At 37.5% G+C, this 19,970-nt stretch overlaps 1 protein-coding gene across 3 annotated transcripts in view; it reads right to left on the bottom strand.

Annotated features, from left to right (window-relative positions):
- The window catches only part of SLC25A21 (solute carrier family 25 member 21), a 257,673-nt gene that overhangs the window by 26,594 nt on the left and 211,109 nt on the right, over positions 1-19,970 (bottom strand). For all 3 annotated transcript variants that reach the window (XM_061463547.1, XM_061463548.1, XM_061463549.1), the window contains one exon: positions 2,030-2,096. In XM_061463547.1, coding sequence (XP_061319531.1) covers positions 2,030-2,096 — 67 coding nt within the window. The remainder of the gene's footprint in view (positions 1-2,029; positions 2,097-19,970) is intronic.

Consider the following 19,970-nt stretch of genomic DNA (forward strand, 5'->3'; position numbering starts at 1 on the left):
AGCATAAAATTTAAAAGAGTAGTGTAAACAATTAAAGAATTCAATGACTTAATTAAAAAATACATTTAGCATTTAAACTTGATTTCCACGGAAGCAGAAACACTACTGAGCCCTCACAGAAATCCCACGAAAGGAGCACCAGTAAGACATTTAAGGACCTGTGAGCTTATGATGTGCAAGAAGCTGAAAGAACCAAGTCTATTTAGCCTGGAGACAAGAAGTCTTGAGGGGATGTAATTCCTGTCTTCCACCATCCAGAAGATGAAGATTGACTTTCTCAGAGGTCCACAACAGAAGCATAAGAGGCAATAGGCAAAAGTTGCAACAGGGAATTTGGATTGAATTTGAGGCAAAATTCTTCACAGTGAAAGTAATTAAATACTGGAGCAGGAGCACAGAGAGGCTGCAGTCTGCATCCTTGAAGATTTTCAGGCTCAACAACACATCCAAACAACTTGATCTAACCATGAAGTCATCCCTGTTTGAATAGGAGGCTCATCAGAGGACCTCCAGAGATCCCTCCCAGTTTAAATCTTCCTGTGATTCTAGTATTATGTTGAATAACATGTGGTTTAAACCAATTTAATCCATTTGAATAAGAGAAAGTTACTCAAGACTTTTTCATGAATCAGGTTGGTGGGAGAGAAATCCAACCTGGCTTTGTATTTTAATTACATATATGCTGGTACCTAAAAAGCATAATCAGATTTTGACCTCTTTCAAATGAAATGAAATGGAGAGACAGAGGAAATATCACAGTACGAAGAATGTGAGTTATTATGAATCTTCTAAATATCATCTATCCTTCATTGCCAGTTTGTTATGAAATAGAACTTGAGTTTTTTTAGTTGTATTAAAAAATTTCGAGAAGGGTGACATATGTCATTTGCATCTAAAATGCCAATGCAAACAAGAAGATGACATTACCAGAACTCCTTTAGGATTCTGTTACAAGGTCACATCCTGTCACTTTATACAAATATTATTCTTCTGCAAAGGAACTGGAATGTGAATGATTAATTGCAGACTAAGGACCAGAATCATATGCAGCCTTTTTAGAAAGAAACAAAAAAAAAAAACAAAAAACCACTCCACCACCCCCCCCCAAAAAAAAAAAAAAAAAAAAAGAGAAAGGAAAATCAAGACATTCTGTATAAAAACTGCTTTTAGATACACTGGTGCAACTATAGGAAACTTCAAAGTTCTGAAGTAAGACACAAAGAACCATTTTCTTGTAACACAACGATACATTTAGAACTTTAAGATGAGCTGCTTAATTGCTACCTTTTCATTAAAAAGATTGCATTACTTAACTGAAGAGATTGATGTATTGAATATTTTGCTTAGGAATGTTACTAAAATAATCCTACACATGTCAACACAGAGGACAATAAAAGAAAATAAGATCAATATTCAACAGTAAATACACTTTGATAGGCTACCATCTATTTCAGCTGTAAGAGAAATGGAGTAAATGTTCTTTGCATGATGAAGAGTTACTTTGTTCAATCTGTAAAACAGTGAAAGTATGAAGCAGAGTGCCCTTTGGAATACAAGAAAACTCTGGGCAGCACTTCAAATCTATAGATATACTACTTCAAGTTACTGAGTAAGTACTTATTAGGAGTGGCTTCATTAATGGCTTCTTGTGTTAATTTATTAAGCTATTCTTAGTTGTTTTGCAAGTAAAACAAAATGTCTAAATCAGAGTTAATTATGAGGCTAAAATATCATTGGAGGTATTTTATTAATTTTGATTGCATAAATTAACTGTATTTTTTTTTTCAGTAACATTATATGTAGAGGTCAAAATCAGCTTAGCATTTAAGAGCATTATTCTACACTTCATAATCAAACACAGTTATTATTGTGTTATCAACAGGAAAGTTTCCCACCAGTAAAAATCAGAGGATTAATATGCCAAATAAGTTCAAGATTCTAATGTCAATCAGTGGGGGAGGAATAAAATGTTTTACAGTTGACACTATCCCTACTCGTATTTTTAAGATGGAAGTATGGAGTTTTTTACCTTCACTGCCCTTTTGGGTGTCTCAGCCAAGATGGGAGGAAATATTCCTTTGTAGAAGCCAAGCAATCTAGTGAAGAAAAAATAAATTACTTTTGCATGGATAAACAACATATCATTACCATACTACCAATTCTATTTACACTTTTGAGTAAAACAACTGAGCTTTCTGCATTTCCAAGCATGCCGACAAATAACAATTCTTTTTGTTTATTTGCTAAATAAGTAATGTGCTACCAATTCTATTACCTGCTGTGAGATATCAAAGAACCAGCAATGAACAAGTAAAAATTCAATCATTTTTTTTTTTTTTCTGAATAGACAAGAAATCGTATTTAAAGGAAGAGGAACAGTTTTGACAGCTAAGACAACGTACTACTTCATTTTTTAAATTTCCTTGATGTAGCAGTGATAATATTAAAATCTGAAGTCACACAATACAGACTTGGCAAACACTGCAACTTCAGCAAGTTACATACAAAAAAACCTACATGCTTATTTTTAGACACTAGATTAAGACATCTTTTAAAGTTTAAATATGCCTCAAAATAGATGAAGGTTTTTTTTTCTGCATACTTTTAACACAAGTTATCTATGAACAAAGACATAATAGAATGCATGTATTTCATCTTGGCAAAAATATTAGGCAGTATCTTGCCACTGTACTCATTCAGGTCTTTGACACTTTTTTACCTAACTCTATAAACAATGAAGGAGTTTACAACAGCTGCTGACTTTTAGCTAGCCTGAAGCCAAATATATGCTTTGTGTTGCATCATCTAAGTTTTATATCTATCTATGTATCTACCTATGTATCTACCTATGTATATATCTATATCTATCTATCTATCTATCTATCTATCTATCTATCTATCTATCTATCTATCTATCTATCTATCTATCTATAATCTGCTACAAGCGCAGCAACATACATGGCATTTGCAGGCAGCCTGAACTCTGCTTACAAGGGCAATGAAGATGCATAAAGCTGGGTCTTGGTAATGCTTTAAATGACAGGTAGTTCTCAAAATCCCAGGATAAGGTGAAACTAGACATAGTTCTTGCCTGTTAGGTCTCCGCATTAACCTAGACAGTGCATGGGGAGAGGCATCTAATGCAATCAGGAAAAAGCTGCCTTGACAGCCAACAAGGGTATATCTTACATTTTATCCATCTTCAGAGTTTATACACTTCTTTCAGGACTGTAAGACAATTCTGTCTACAGAAGAAATAACTTCTTAAAGCAAAGGATTTATCTCTTCTTAAAATGCTGAAAATGGTGATGTTGAAATGTGGTGATTCACCTTTCTAAAACAGCCTATTACTTGGAATACTTTTGCAGGACGTGGAAGAGTCATCACATCAACAGATTCTCCTACAGTTATCTTGTGCATGTCAAAAAAACCCCCCAATTTAATTCACATTCCCCAGGGTAATGTAAAATAACACAAATGCTATACCATTTTTTCCACCCTTCTTCTAACACTTCTCTGGAGTTACGTTCTTAAGCTGCTTCAATATATACAAAATAAATTAGACTTTGTAAAATGCTCCAGAGTGGGAATATCACTTATCCTTCCTTTGAAGCAAGCAAATTTTGAATTCCAGTCCACGATAAAAGGAAACTTTGAGCACTTTATACAATGATGTTTTCATGACAAAATGCTGAAAGTCCTCGGGCAGGAGATTTCAGGAATTCAGTTGAGTTGTCGGTTGTTTGAATTTCCTTGAAGTCTCACTTTCCAAACATAAATATATACACATACATATGTACATATATCTGTATCCTTATAGATATGGATATAACTATAAATATCTATAGATATGGATATAGCAATATAGATATACTGGATCCAGTCTTAGTCTTTAATGGTTCATACATGTTCAAAGTATATTCCTGCTGATTCAGCAAGCTACTGAAATGCTGAATAACTTTAAGCATGTGATTCATAGAGTTTCACACAAGTTCAAACTGAAACTGATGTCCAAGTAGGGTCAGCTACAAGAACACAAATTCCTATAAACACTTTCTTCTTTTCAGCTCTATCTAAACCACTGCAAGCATATCTACAACAGCCATCCCCTTTGGAATTTCTAGTACTCTGACATGACCGTAATTGGAAAATAAGTGCTCCAATGCTCTACTCCTAAGTTTAGCTCTGACTGCAAAAAAGTGAGACCCAAACTTGGCCCAGATTTCCTCATCAGTAAGAGACGCATAAGCAGAAATCTATGCAGTATAAAGCAACAGTTCAGTTCTACTACACCCAGAAGCATTGCTTAGCTTTATACAGTACAGGCTGCTTTTCCAGCATGTATACTCTCATGTATGCAGCTATTGAATATATAAACCTTGTAACATTGCCATGGGCTCTGAGGATCTACAGGGGAAGCTTCGCAGAAAGAATGTGGAAGGGAAGGGTATATCAGGAATTTGAGCAACATATCTGCCATCTCAGCAATCCTGTGAGGCAGATAATCACTTCTAAAGAGTAATCCACCATTCTATTACATCTTGGTGTTGAAGTACCAGAGATTCAGATAATCAGTGGGCCAGACGGTGGATTGTTTGGAAATTCTAGAGAAATGGGAACTGAAAATATGAGAAGCAATTATCCATTGCTCCTGAATCACAGAAGGGTTGAGGTTCAAAGGGAACTCTGGAGATCATCTGGTCCAAGCCCCTGATCAAGCAGGGCCACCTAGAGCTGATTGCCCAGGACCACCTCTAGACAGCTCTTAAATATCTCCAAGGAAGGAGATTCCACAGAGATCCAGGAGATCTCTGTGGCAGTGCTTGATCACCCTCACAGTAAAAAAGTGTTTCCTGATGTTCAAACGGACACCCCCCCCCCCCCCCCCCCCCCCCATTGCGACAACCTGCTCATTCTTCCTGGTCAGGTGGCCCATAGTAGACATCTCCTATAAAGTTGCCACTATTGGTCTGCTCTTTAATCCTTACCCATAAACTCTCATTATTCACCCTCAGACAGAGCTCCATGCACTCCAGCGGCTCTCTCCCACAAAGGGCAACTCCCCCTCCTTGTCTTCCCAGCCTGTTCTTCCTAAAGAGTCTCTATCCCTCCACTGCACTGCACTCCAGTGATGTGAGCCATCCACTGCATCTCCGGGGTCTCAACAAGATCCTACTGCTGCAGCTCTCTACACACTACCACACACTGTGTTTAGCCCCATGCTGTGTGCCTCAGTGTGCAGGCACTTCAGAGAGACTTCCTTGCTTACATGCAAATGCTTGAGGTGATGCCACTTAAGCCCTGTTTTGTTCATTTTTTTGTTTTTGTTCACATCACTGCAGGTGCTTTGCTTGTCAGCCTGTCCATTGCTCCCTCAGAGCTGTGGTAACTCTCTCCACCCCTTGTGGTTCCTGGTTTAAAGCTGTCTTTATCAGGTTAGCCACCCTGCGGCAAAGATACCTATACAAAGATATTACTGTGCATGTCGTGTCAAGCTGATCTGTTTGTTGCAGCTGTAAGGTCAACACTGAATATTTTCTGCTGGAGGAATCTTTACTGTGAACCAGCAGAATCTGCAGAGCTCAGCAACTACATTCATGTCTCTGTGAATCCTTACAATTTTAAAGGATCTGTAACTGGGTTTCACCACTTTACTCCCTTCTTCTGTGGAGGTAAATATCGTCATGAAAAACAGACAAGAAGGAGTTAAGGTCTATTCCTATGGAACGCATTAAGTTTAGAAATCTAAAAACACATGAAAACTGTGAGGATATACATCCATATATGCAATATGTAATTCAGTAAACATGGTAAGAACTAGCTCAGTATTTAATTATGAACTGTGGTTTAGATTTTTCTTCTTCCTCATTTAGAATAGAAACAGAAAAACAGTTAGTAAGCACAGCCAGTGAGATGAAAGGAATAAAAGGAAGGAGGAAGTAGATGACAATCCTGTCTCAACACTGCCTATTGTCAACTGACTATTTTTTTGCATAAAGCTTAGTCTCTTTTAGAACCTTCTGCGCCTGAGGTGGAGGACAAGCAGCTGCCCCAACTTTTCCAAGTAATGCTTTACAAGTTGTGCCCATCAAAGATACAATTATTTGAAATCTTTGCAAAATGAGCTATTTGCTTATTTAAAAAAAACCTAGCATGATAGTAACAAAAAACAGGAATGGCCTTGTCAGTCAGAAAGTACATACACGTACAACAATCTTACACTTCTCTTTTCCTTGGTCAATAACACTGAGTTAGCCTACTTGCACACAGTGTATAGTTTTTCAAAGTCAGCTGGTGAATGGTGATGACATTTCACATTTGAAAGATATTATCACCTGGATTCAGGCCTTTCTTCAGAAAATCTATGTTCAGAAAAAACCACAGAACAGCGGCAGCAATCACTGCAGCGTGTGATAGAAGAGAAGGGCCGTGACATCATATCCCTAGCTAGAGACACTGGAAAGAACAAGTAAATCTCTAACAGAAACACAGCTACATCTTATTTTGTTTCAGCATTAAGGGTCTAAATGAACATCACCATTCAATTGTACTCTGGGCAACAGCCCAAACTCATCTTTGCAGCAGTTGATTTTGAAACATTACAGTCAATCATATCTTCTCAATTTGTTCTTCCAGGCTTTCGCTATCCTTCTGGTTTCCATTTCTTGTTTGGAAGCCTTGAGTCATTCACCCTGGCAAGACGACCAACCTAAATCAGTTATTTTCTTCGAATTATACTGAAATTGGGATCTTGCTTAGTTTGTTGTTTTATTCTTCTGTCTTTCACATAATTTTCCCTTTAAGGATCTAATAAAGCTGATTGAAGGCATGAGCACAATATTCCCTTTCTTCTGTTGCTGTCAAATCCAAGTCTCTTACCCACATTGTTGTATAATTGAAACAAAACCCCTCTTAGGTCCAATTCTGCTTTCATTACCGCTGCATTATCCCAAGTATAAATAAAGGACCTGGATTTCATGACAACATCAGTTACATTAAACAAGTATGTGACTTTCTGATTTTACATAATGTTTCATTTCAAAAAAGGGAAGCAGTTTTTGAAACACACTTGGTAAAAGGGTAGGTGTTCTTCAAAAGAGGAAGTATATGTGTCTAAATAATAAAATTTGCTTAGAGTTTCATTTACATCAGCAAAAGGTATCTTTTCATTTCATGGTAGCATGTTGTGAATCTATTACTAAAATAAAGTAAATCAACTGAAAACAGGGCAATATTACTTTAATATTTCTAGTAGTGTGATGTAATCTTTATGTTGACCTAGCTGGAGATTTAAAAAAATTCGAGTTCCCAGAATTGTCAGAAGAACTAGCTAGTGCTTGGTGAAGGCAGGCACAAATTAGTACCTACTGCTGAGTAAAAGGGACATACAATTCAGCTGTGTGCAAGCAGCAAACCACTAGCCAGTTCACACATGTAGCTCACCCTCAATCACAGTGTTTACAATCATTTGCCCAGCTGAAGAGATATAGGGGAGGCTATAGGGAAGGCTGGGTGTCATTCATGGCAATAGGCACAAAGTTAGGTGTACTTTAAAAGGCATTAAAGGTTGGAAACATTCACAGGAAACCAAGCTTGGACACTGGTGCTCTCCAAAAAGTTTTTTTCTTGTGAAGTATGTTATGTGTATTATCCTACTGCAAATGTTAAACTTATATCCCTACAGGAACCTCATATAAAGCTATCAATGACACACTTAGCCAAACTGGCTTCTGAATTTCTATAATGGAAATATATTTGTTTATCCATTTTGTGTCAACCATGCAGATATCTGCCATTTTAGACACCAGCACTAAATACTAGGTATTTATTTTCAAAGCATATTTCACTTTTTTTCACTGAGCTTTCACTGCAACACATGGGAATTAAGGAAAAGCCTCTTTTTTTTTTTTTTTTTTTTTTTTTTTCCCCCAACAAATGAATGTAATACAGAATTGTATTACCAGGTGTCTGTAGTAACACTGATGTTATGGTATGTGCTAAAAGACAACCAAGCATCTAGCTATAAGAATACTAGAAGCAGACCAATTAATGAAAGAAATCCCTCAAATAAGACAACATAGGTACAAAAAGTGACTGGTTAAAAGGGAAGGGGCTGTCAGTGAAAAGTATTAAGATAATTCAGAAAAATGCTAAACAGTAGAGGAGCTGGCTCTGAAAAAATCAGACTGGCCAAGAAACGGATTAATAATCAGCATTAATCTACCCCACTTATTCAAAATGGCAGTCATCACCATATTTACTGCATGTGGGTCAGATTATGAAGTTATTATGATCCATCACCTATGTGACTGTTGTTCTTACTGAGAAATGAGCCTTTCTTCCATTAGTTTTAATCACATCTCAATCTCTTGGTCAAAATGCTAGTTAATTTTTGGCTTTCTAGGCTGCACTCTGAATTAATATGAGTTACAGGACACACCTAAATATAAATCCCTCAAGAAGAGGAAACACGAAACTTACCCCTTCGTTTCTTCTGTCTATGGCAGCAAAAAGTGAGAGTAAAAAAAAGGAATATTTGTTAAAATTTCTCTCTATTCAAAGGAGGGTCTAGTCCTGTCTTATATTACATCTTTCTCATGTGTTTTCTGCTTTGTTATACCAAAGCACCTAAAAGAACAGTTTTAGGAAGGTGAAGTTGGAGCCTTGCACCGTAACGTACAACATAGCCTCAACAGTTCTCCATGTGCAAAAAAAAGAACATCTTGTTCTGGCTTTTTTCCCTAGGATGATTGCAAATTAATTACTTAAGTGGTACATTGTTACCATGTACTGCTTGAGTAATAGATTCATGTGTATTAAATTAGATTGGACTTTTAAAAATGGAGATACAATGCACACCTCTGCCACTTACTCTGCAAGTGCCAGGTGCCTGTGAAGTTGGGCTGACCACCACTGTCAAGGGAAGAATTGGGCTACCTGGGAGGATGGCAACTGCAGGCAGGCGGAGAGGCAGGACCCTATCAGCTGCAGCATGCGCTGCATGCTCCCACTGCTGTCAGCCCAGGGGTAGGAGCAACAATGCTCACTCTGCAGGGCTCCCTGGCACCTTTGCTTTTTCCTTCTTAACACTTTTCTTGTAGGTTGGCCCCCATTGCCGATGAACAAAACTCCAGTTTTGCCCATGTTTTTCAGAAGACTTAGGCTGGTATGTTTGATGTAATTCCTGTTGAAATCACTGCAAATGGCAGCATTATTAGCACTGGCAGCTGGTCTAGGCTCTTACAAACTTGCCTGCATGTAATCACTAGCTGGGCTGTAGAATGGGTCTACATGTCTGATTTCTTACAATTGACAGCATTTTCTTTCCCCAAAGACTTTCCCTCTAGCTGCCCCTTTGTTTGCAATAGGAACAAGCTACAGACATGCCAAAACAGCTTTGCCTAGAGCTTCTGAAACAGAAAAACTCTTCATTCCATTTTGGATTGTCAGAACTGGCAGAATGCTTCATTTGTTCAGTAGGAGTTTTAGTTGTTCAAACACTAGAAGAGAATTTAAGGATTTCCCCTCCCCCTGCTTTTGCTAACAGTACTGCCATAACTGGTATGACAGGAAGCAGTCACTGATTTAGAGTAGCTCCACACCTACATCTACCGAAGCAAAAGAATTCAAGAAGATGATTCATTTTTAGTTTTAATACCAAAGAGAAAATATACATTTGTAGCTATGTCCTTAGAAATCTTTTTCTGACACTAGAATAAAAGTCACAGGATAAATAGGTTTGGTTTTGGAAAAGATTGACAGCATTTCTCCATGGTAAACTGCTGCTGTGATATGTTAAATGAAAATGATGAGATGAGCAAAATTTCTGTGCTTGTCCTGGGAGTGTGTTCTACTCAGATTGGTTGTGACTTCATAAAAACACAACATTAAGTTGTTTTAATTCCATCAGAAAAAATGTGGCTCAGGAAGGAAATTTTTGATTGCAAGTTAATGTTAGCCTTCATTGGAATAAGTTATACTCTTCAGTATCCACATGCGTAATCCCTAGGGAGTTATATGACTACATGTATTCTTTCCCATCTGCTAGCTAATATGAGATTCAAGAGGCTTTCAATGTCATTATATAGATTAGGGACACTCCCAAGAGGACTCTAGGTTCATGATACAGTGAATAACTTACAATGAGATTTAGAAGAACAACTTTCAGAGATCATTTTCTGTTTGTATGAGTTTTGCACCTGCAATTATATGTGCTTGTAATTTAGGTTACTTAGATGTTTTTAATTTACAGATGCAATCAGTGATGTAGGTACTTAAACTGAACTGAACTGCAGGCAACCATAACTGCAGGTGCAAAATTTTGTCTGCAATGATTTGAATTCATAAACACATCAGTTTTTTGAAATCTAAAATAAAACTAGGCCAAGAAGTGGCTTTATAATTTTTTTAACAAACTAAAAGCTTTACATATTTTTCTTGTTTCTCAAAAAGTCTGAAAGTAGTGCTTTTTAGCTTCTAAAATAATAGAGTATCATTAAGAATAATTAATTTGATTCCATCTTTTAGCACTTTGACCTTTAAGATATTTTTCTTACAATATTTCTAGCAGGAAATCATAAAAAGATAGTTGCACCAGAAGAGAGCAAGTCTTATATACACAGTGATCAAAGCGGGCAGAATTTGTAGTGCTACTAATGTAGCAAACAGCACCATGAATAGGTACACATACTGGCACTTGAGTTCCCATCTTGTAGGCAGTTGTGGTACCTAGACGTACTGCGGGAGAGAAAGGTATCATTACACAGATATGTGAGGAAACTTGCACAAATGGCATCTACCTGCGTAAGGACAGATAAAATAGCTCTATGTCGCTGAAACTGGATTCTGTTGTAAGAAAGTTATTAGAAAGAATTTGATGTACTTGGGAGCAAGAACACAACTCCTTGAAACCCACAAATTTCTTACAGTTACAGATACTGTCCCTAGGCAGAGAGACACAGTGTCACAGATCCTTTCCTGCACCTTTGGAGTGCCACCGTGCAATGCCAGTGTGATACAGTGAGGACATGGGTGTAAAACTGAACTCCAGCCCTTTGTTTCAGCCAGCTCACCCCAGCCCAGGTTATACTGCTTAAGAAAACTGACAGATGAAGATCTGCGTTATACAACAAATATCATGTATGCTGGAGGGATGCCCTAAAAGATACCTCCCACTCTTCATGCACTGTACACAAACTCCCTAAAAATACCATATGGATTAATAAATTTTCCTCAGTGTTACTCCTATCAGAGAACAAATAGAGTTGACAGTTAATAACAAAACACTTTTTTTTTTTCTTCAATCACAATACGTTTTAAACATGAAAGCTTCCTTTGCAGGCCATATGCAGCAATGCTTCCAAACTGATTACATGATGTATATGCCCCATCCCTGGCAGTGTTGAAGGCCTGGTTGAATGGAACTTTGAGCAACTTGGTCTAGTGGAAGGTGACCCTGCCCATGGCAAGGGGTTGGAACTAGATGATCTCTAAGGTCTCTTCCAACCCAAACCATTCTACAATTCTATCATTTTATGATTCGACGATTCTATCTTCAATAGTATGAAACTTGTACACTATGACAGCATTCCTCTTGTCCTTCCCACAAAACGTATAAGATAAAACATTATGATGTCGTGTCATTATTTTGTCTGGAGAGGTGACTAACCTTCATTCTGAGTTTCTCAAAAAGGATAGTCAAGGTAGGTTTAAATGACTGAGAAATGAAGATTTATCAATGATTTACCAAAGGATTCCAACAAACCTGACTGTTAAACAATTAGAAACAGAACTTTGCAAGGCTTTACACCAGTGATATATTTTAATATAGTTATGGGTGGAAAACCTGCTACAGGATCGTGATGCAGACATACGTAAACACTTTTGAGGCCAGATCATCAGGCAAGACAAATATGTGAAGGGAAGAATCATGTAGAAGTTTCTGCCCTAATTATTATTATTGCTACTTATTATACAGTGATGTATTCTTGGCTTCCTGTAGCATCCCCACCTGACAACAGTCCCTTCATCTGCATGGACATCTCTAAAGAAACCTGATTGAGTTCTTTTTTTCTGAAAGCAATGGAGCCTGTGTCACACTGATGTGGCAGTTTCTACTGGGTTATTTATTTTCTGCAAAACCTTGCAATGTGTTCTTTGAGCAGCAAACCTGCCTCAGCAGGTTTAACCTGACCATCTCTTTTGAAATGTTTTTTTTTTCTCAGTATACTCTTCTGATCCAGCACCCTTCCCAAGTTGAATTCTTCTGCAGAAAAGAAATTTTGCCACTTTGGCATTCAATAAACAAAACAAATGAACCCTCTCTCCCAAATTGCTTTTAAAAGCATACAGAAAATTTTACTTTACAAATGAACAAACTGTTCCATGTAGCAATTCAAGCAAATGCAACACAAGCTCTTTTACAGCAGACAGTGTGATTTTTTGGTGTCAAACCTGTCTGTGTTTTATGAATTAAAATAACACCTTTATAAATATATCAGAAAGATGCTTTGGGTCAAACTTGCTTTTCTTCCAGATCTCTAATTTTCTCTGAATTTGAAAAAGAGGAATACTTTTTTCTTGCTTACTTCACAAACATGTCATGAGGCTTGCTGGGTAACCAGCTCTGAGCTGGATTTAGAATTTGGCCAGATTAGCCAGAGATTATCATTGCACCTTCACAGCAGTATGATTTGCCATGATCTCACGCTCTGTAAGTGTAACTGCAATTTGCATCCATGCTACTTCCTTGTTCACCATCATTGGAGAGCATTACAAAGTCAATATAAACAACATTTCACCAGGCATGACTAAATGGTTACCTGCTATTCTACAGAGTTGATTTAGAGACACGTGAAAACCCTCTCTTATGGACAGTACAGCCAGCAAGGATATAAAAACACACTTATATTGTTCTGAGTTAATAAGCAGTCAGAACCAATCTTTCCTTGTAAGCCTGTGCCCAGCAAACTGCTTTGGAAGACAAAAGGGTCTACACTAGAAGCAGATTTGCAAGGCAAGGGTGGGCAGAGAGCTCCAAGTGCAGTGGCTGCTGCTGTAACTGTAGATGGTCTTGAAGGAACAGGTGGTAGTCATTTGAAGTGCTGGGCATCCACAGGCAATGCTCCGAGAAAAGGCATCCAATGCTATGAGTATTGGTACATAGCACTGTAGATTTTTCTACAGGTTCTGTTTTGCTGCAAGTTAAAAATGCTGAAATCCAACAAGCAACAATGAGCTTCTTATGAAATGTGCGCCTGCAGTTTAAGGAAGAATTACACAATTTATGATTTTGTACTGCAACTATGTAAAACTGGCAATACAGTAAAGAGAAACAGTACTGTTGTCAACAGGCTTGTGTCCTTTTGGGTTACAAAAGATCAGACAAGGATATCACCTGCGGCCAGCTGAAAATTATCTAAACAGCTGCATAACTAAAAAATGAGAGAAATCATAAATTCTTGAGCAGTAGTATTTCTGAATGCAGTAGTTTAACTTCACTTTGTTTTGCCATGATGTAGCGGTTGGTTTATGATGAAATTTTCTTCTGTGGAAGAGCATACCTTTTAGTAAGCAAAGTTTTACACTTTCTTATGTAAAAGTGAGTAACAGTGACAGAGCAGTGGACTCTTCTTCATTGATTCAGCTCCTACTGAAGTCAAAATAATCCTCTTTATTTTAATAGAGTTTATACCACATCTTTTACAAAAAAAGTTTTAAGAAAGTCTGGAGAATGCAACTACCCCTTTTCTTTCAAAGACTACATGCTCTTTATTTTTTTATCTAAGCATTCAAGACTTTTTTTTGTATTGGTGGTTTTTTCTTCCTATTTTTCTTCATTTTTTTTAATCTATGAAACCTATAATCCCAATTCCAAGTAAAAAACCTTTGAACCTTTAGTTTTCCAGAGACAAAACAGAGCAGATTACTGCTACATTCAAGATTTAAGCAAAACCAGAGAATCTAGTTTATGGATACTGATATATGTCTATTGCCCTATACTGAGATACACCACTAACAAACACAACCAGGCTTCCATAAAGAATATCATACATTTTGATTAAAGATTTGTAACAGAAAAGATCTTTTGTTTTAGAGACACTTAAAAATGACTAAATGTACATTTTGATAGTGAATGTCTAAAATTTATGTTTGAGGATATAAAAAATCTTGATCAGTAGAGAGTAGAAAAAGAATTGTATTGCTTTTCATCGTCTCTGGGGTCTGCCCCACACACAGACCCCTTGGAAAACACACTGTATAAAGCAGTATCTCATAAGGTAATGAATACTTGTACTTTGTAGGGAAAGTACATTTACCATGTATACAGATGCAGAATGTAGGAGTGCATGGAGCCCTGGTACCGCAGCTCGAGTCTGCTACCATTTGAGCTAAAGCAGAACTACATTAGCTGGCACTTAACAGCAGTTCATTTGTCCTGTCTGCAGGCATACTATTGTACGGCAGTAGCACAGCACACACACATCCAGAATTACTTCTCAAGCAAAATGAGTAGAGAAAGGAGGTAAGGAGAAAAATACAAACTTGTATTAATGTATGTATATGTCTAATTAATTAATTTTTGAAAACTAATTGGGCAGCCTTCTTATGAGACATTATACTAGAATGACACTATATCACAAGTCAAGCACACAGAATCATCTTAGAGATGATGAATAATGAAGTATTGCTTGAGTTTTTCAGCTTATTCACTCCATACTTGTTTGTGATGATGTGGTAAAAAAAATGTTTTGGATCTCAGTTTTAACCATTTTACTGGACATCTGGTATTTGCTGCTTAAAGTCTCACTATTACCAGGGTCATTGTAATTCTATAGCACATCTGGGCCAAATTCCCTGGCAGTTTTTAGTGAATTCTGCGGCAGTGGAAACATCTGTAGTTGTGCACAGTTCCACACATACAGAACTGTGAGGAGCTGCAGAATGTTCTTGGATCTTTTGTATTTCAGTGTCCAGGAAATTACCTACTGGTAATGGATTATATTTTGGTGATACTATTTTTTTTTGCTAATGTTCTGTGGAATATGCCCAAATCAAGTAAAACCACACAGGTTTTAATAGTTTTATTTTCATCAGTTATTAAAAAAAACCACTGATGTTTCAGTCTTCATGTTTTCAGAAGTACACAAACCCTTTGGAAACATTTTCTTGGAAGTGGGTGGACTGATGCAATATGAAACTGGCCTAGTGTCACTGAAAGTTTTGAGAACTACAAACAAAGCCTAGATTACAAGAGCTGAAGAGAATCAGAAGAGAAATTTAGCAGCAGAGTCTCAAAACAAAGGATAAGGCACAGTAATTATTAATTATCTTCTAAGGTAAAAATAACAAAATAAATAAATAAAACTATCCTACACCTGCCATTTGTGCGTAATCCACTTTGTTTAAATTCTTTTAATGACATTATAGTATATTCTCATTTATTTAAAAATTATTAAATAAAACTATTACTCGCTACAAAGAAAGGCCTATGACAAGGAATGGTCTAGAAGAAACAAATTACTCCCCAGATTCTGAAGTATTTGTGTCAGCTGTTTAGGATAAAATCAATATGTTACAATTGCCTGGACTTGATCCAAAACTTTGCTCCAGAAAACAAAAAACCCAACCATAAGACAAAAACAAAACAAAACAAAACGAAACAAACCCAACCCAACAAACCAAACCAAAACCCCAAACCAATCAACCAAAAAAAAGCCAACCAAAACAAAACACTCTAGCACCAGGTTTCTTTCCAGCAGTGCAACACATCATAGACTGAACCACCAGAAAAGTAATTTGTTCTGTTATTTGCCAAGTCACTAAGCAGTTCTTGTTGTATGTGCTTGGACTTGAAAAGTGAATCATTGAACATCTATATCTCACCCTAAATCTTAATCTGGATTAAATGCTAAATTCTGAAGAATTATAGTAAAGATACTGAGGGAGGTTTATGCTGGGTTACAATGGCTCTTTTTTTCAGCTTCAGAAGAGGCTTTGAAAGTAATTTTATAGAAGAAATTGGCAGTATGCCAAGAGGATCATTTGGAAGTATAGCAAGGGTAAGCAATAAAAAGGAAGAGGGGCAAAGAACACGACAACCTATATATGTGGATAGTGCAGCTTGGAGAGGAGAGCATAAGGATGCCTACCATAGGAGGGAGGATCTATGACAGGAAATAGGTCAGAGAGATTTAAAGCACATTTAATAAATCCACAAATAGCTGCATTTAGTAACTTCTTGTTATAGGGGCATCATTGTTCAGCAAGGTACCTGCTTAAGAAATGCCTACACCCTCCTAACAGATTATTCCCCAAATGCTCATGCTGTCTCCATACCACAGTCCTCCATACGCATTCATGCTAATACAAATATCCATAAGACTGCACTGTACAACAGATCACTGAAGAGTGGAGAAAAGAATTAAAGGAAATGCTGGGAAACAGTTGGAAAAGCAAAGTCTTTCTGGAATGGGAATCTTCTGAAAGAAATAAATATATGTGGACATGATAAGATGAGAGAAAAAGAAGCTAAAATGTTAAACCGTTGATGGATGTGAATCCAAAACATTTATGGTTTGAAATTCTGTTCAGGCTGACTGAAAGGATGCTCAGTAGGGATAAAAAGACCTTTCACTTTGCTGTATCTGTTCTCATACAGATTAAAGACATCATTGGTCTTGAAGGCAGGGAATCTGAGCAGCAGTCTAGGTGGAATGTAGAGAATGGCCAGAAAGAGCCAGAAACAATTCCTGGAACAGGAGATTTATGATATTTTTTACCAGATGAGGCAGAAATTCCTCCCTTACCCTGAAACTGTAAATGGGTAAGACCCTGAGCCTCCAAAATTAAACTCTCCTCCCTCCAAAATGGATTTCCTTTTTACATCGAATGACTAATCCATGCTATCACATCTTCATCTGTATCCAATCATGCTCAAAAGGAAGGAAAAACTCCCTCTCTATCATGCATCTAGTCAATGGTGCATTAAGAAAAAATAATCCCTCTTGATCCCTGACAGTGACTTGCCGAAGCTCTGAAGCATGATGTAAGTACAGTCATTACTATAATGCAAACCTCCAAGTGTTATGGTAGGTTTAGGCCAGTCCAAGACTTCCTGTTCTCAAAGCTTAATACAAGACAGGGGATGAGTTATGAGACTAGACTGCAAACTCAGAAGGGACCCTTTAGGATATATCACTTTACTGATACGAGTTTAAATCTACAAAGTACATTGAATAATATTTGGAAAGACTTAAGTGGTGTCCCTCAGGGATTGGTGTTGGGACCGGTCTTGCTCAACATCTTCATCACTGACATGGACAGTGGGATTGAGTGCGCCCTCAGCAAGTTTGCCGATGACACCAAGCTGTGTGGTTTGGTTGATACGCTGGAGGGAAGGAATGCCATCCAGAGGGACCTTGACACACTTGTGAGGTGGGCTGATGCCAACCTCATGAAGTTTAACCATGACAAGTGCAAGGTCCTACACCTGGGTCGGGGCAATCCAGGCACAGCTAGAGCTTGGGTGAAGAGATTCAGAGCAGCCCTGTGGAGAAGGACTTGGGGGTTTTGGTCAATGACAAAATGAACATGAGCTGGCAGTGTGCGCTCACAGCCCAGAAAGCCAACCGTATCCTGGGCTGCATCAAAAGGAGCGTGACCGGCAGGTCGAAGGAGGTGATCCTGCCCCTCTACTCTGCTCTCGTGAGACCTCACCTGGAGTACTGTGTGCAGTTCTGGTGTTCTCAGCATAAAAAGGACATGGAACTGTTGGAATAAGTCCAGAGGAGGGCCACGAGGATGATCAGGGGACTGGAGCACCTCCTGTATGAAGATAGGTTGAGAAAGTTGGGGCTGTTCAGCCTGGAGAAGGGAAGGCTGTGTGGAGACTTCATAGCAGCCATCCAGTATCTGAAGGGGGCCTATAAGGATGCTGGAGAGGGACTCTTCATTAGGGACTGTAGTGATAGGACAAAGGGTAATGGGTTAAAACTTAAACAGGGGAAATTAAAATGGATATAAGGAGGAAATTCTTTCCTGTTAGGGTGGTGAGGCAGTGGAATAGGTTGCCCAGGGAGGTTGTGAATGCTCCATCTCTGGCAGTGTTCAAGACCAGACTGGAGAGAGCCTTGGGTGACATGGTTTAGCGTGAGGTGTCCCTGCCCATGGCAGGGGGCTTGAACTAAATGATCTTAAGGTCCTTTCCAACCCTAACTATTCTGTGATTCTATGACTCTAAGTAATGGCCCACCAGAAAAGGCCCTTCAGATGACTGTTCCAGTGTTTTTTCACATGGAGAAAAAGCTGTCTGAAGGCTGCATTTGCTTAACACCAGATTCAATGTACTGGTTGTGGTGAGCAAGGCTGAAAACCCCTGAACTCACAAAAAGCTTTTTCCATAGGCGAAAAATATAACTATACATAGCAAACATGTAACTTTTTGATATTCTTTCACAACAAGAAAAATTTTGCCCCTTGAATTTTATGACACAAGGCTTATTTTCCTCCTAGGATGTTTTTGTGGTGTTCTGAAATTTCTTCAGTGTCTCTATATTTTCTTTGAAGTGTTGATTTAATTCAGTATTTTATCAGATGTGCTACCAAAGTTATATATGGAGGCAAAATTAAGTACTTTCTTACTATGCACATGACTTGCTCTGGCATTGCATGATCCTTTTTACTATGGTGTAGTCCTATGCTGTCACGTTGATGTAATTCTTTAATTGCTCTGGCATTGCATGATCCTTTTTACTATGGTGTAGTCCTATGCTGTCACATTGATGTAATTCTTTAACAACTAATTCTTTTGGTGTTATTGTTTCCTAGGACAATGTTCTCTGCACTGCTGATACAGCAAGTAGAATCCAAATTTTGATTCCCCCTTGAATTACTTTCTATTTGGTCATATGAAAATGACTTTAGTTGCACGATGACTATGAAATTGAGCGTAATTCTAAAACAATAATATGTTCTTATTTATTTTCCCACCAGTTTTTGTGTCTATTGAAACATTTACCAACTTTATTAAATGTTCACAGGGAATAAAACACAATACAGATTGTAAATGATTATTTTGATTTCTACTTTCTGTATGTGTCTTTTTTTTATTTAACTGAAACTCTTCCCACTCTTAATTATTGTTCCCTACTTGATTCAAAAGTATTAAGGGCTGGGCTGAATTATGCTTTTGATTCTACAGATAACGATGCCTTTGAAGCATTCCCAAACCAAGCTTGAGAAAAAAAAAAAGACTTCTTTAACTGATAATATTTCAGCATACATATTTAAAGTGTGGGAGAGTATTAGTTTCACATCAGGGAAATTCTAAATTCTGTCATCTGCCTGGCAGACAGAAAATTCACTCTGCCAAGATAACTGGGCCTGGTGATACCACAAATCCATTTTAGACTTTTTTTTGAAGCTCCATTCTGCATATTGGTTTGCTGAGTGGCACAGACTTTTTCAAGAAATTATTTCTATAATCAGTATTGAATGTTACAACACTGAAAGCATGGAAAGGAAGCCCTTTTAGCTGTTATACATAAATTATGTAGGTAAATTATTTTTTAGGTGCTGTAAGTGAATAATGCCCACAATGATGGAAAAATATTTCTACTCTTAACCATTAGTTATCAGTTATTACATATCTCAGTGGATTTTATAAGAACTATTTTTTTCCATTCAGTAGTAACATATCACTTTTCCTCTTTCATGTGAGCAAAGGACTTCCTAGTTGTCAAAAAATGCCATATGAAAATACTATCTAGAATGGACTATTTATTAGTTAAAGAGCTAATATCATGTAGCCAGCTTGTTTTCAATTGTGTAATCAAAAAAGCAGTGAAAATGGTTTGTTGAATCAAAACCGAAGTTGTGAGCTACAGTCTTACTGATAATAGCCTTATCTCTGTCATTTTTTTAATAAACCACTCTATCTACTTCATGTTGCTTTTCTTTATTTTGCATTC

The sequence above is a fragment of the Pezoporus flaviventris genome, unplaced genomic scaffold (genome assembly GCF_033815535.1).
Source record: "Pezoporus flaviventris isolate CSIRO_AGI_PZ_B2104156 unplaced genomic scaffold, CSIRO_AGI_Pfla_v1 ptg000036l, whole genome shotgun sequence".
Classification (NCBI taxonomy): Eukaryota; Metazoa; Chordata; class Aves; order Psittaciformes; family Psittacidae; genus Pezoporus; species Pezoporus flaviventris.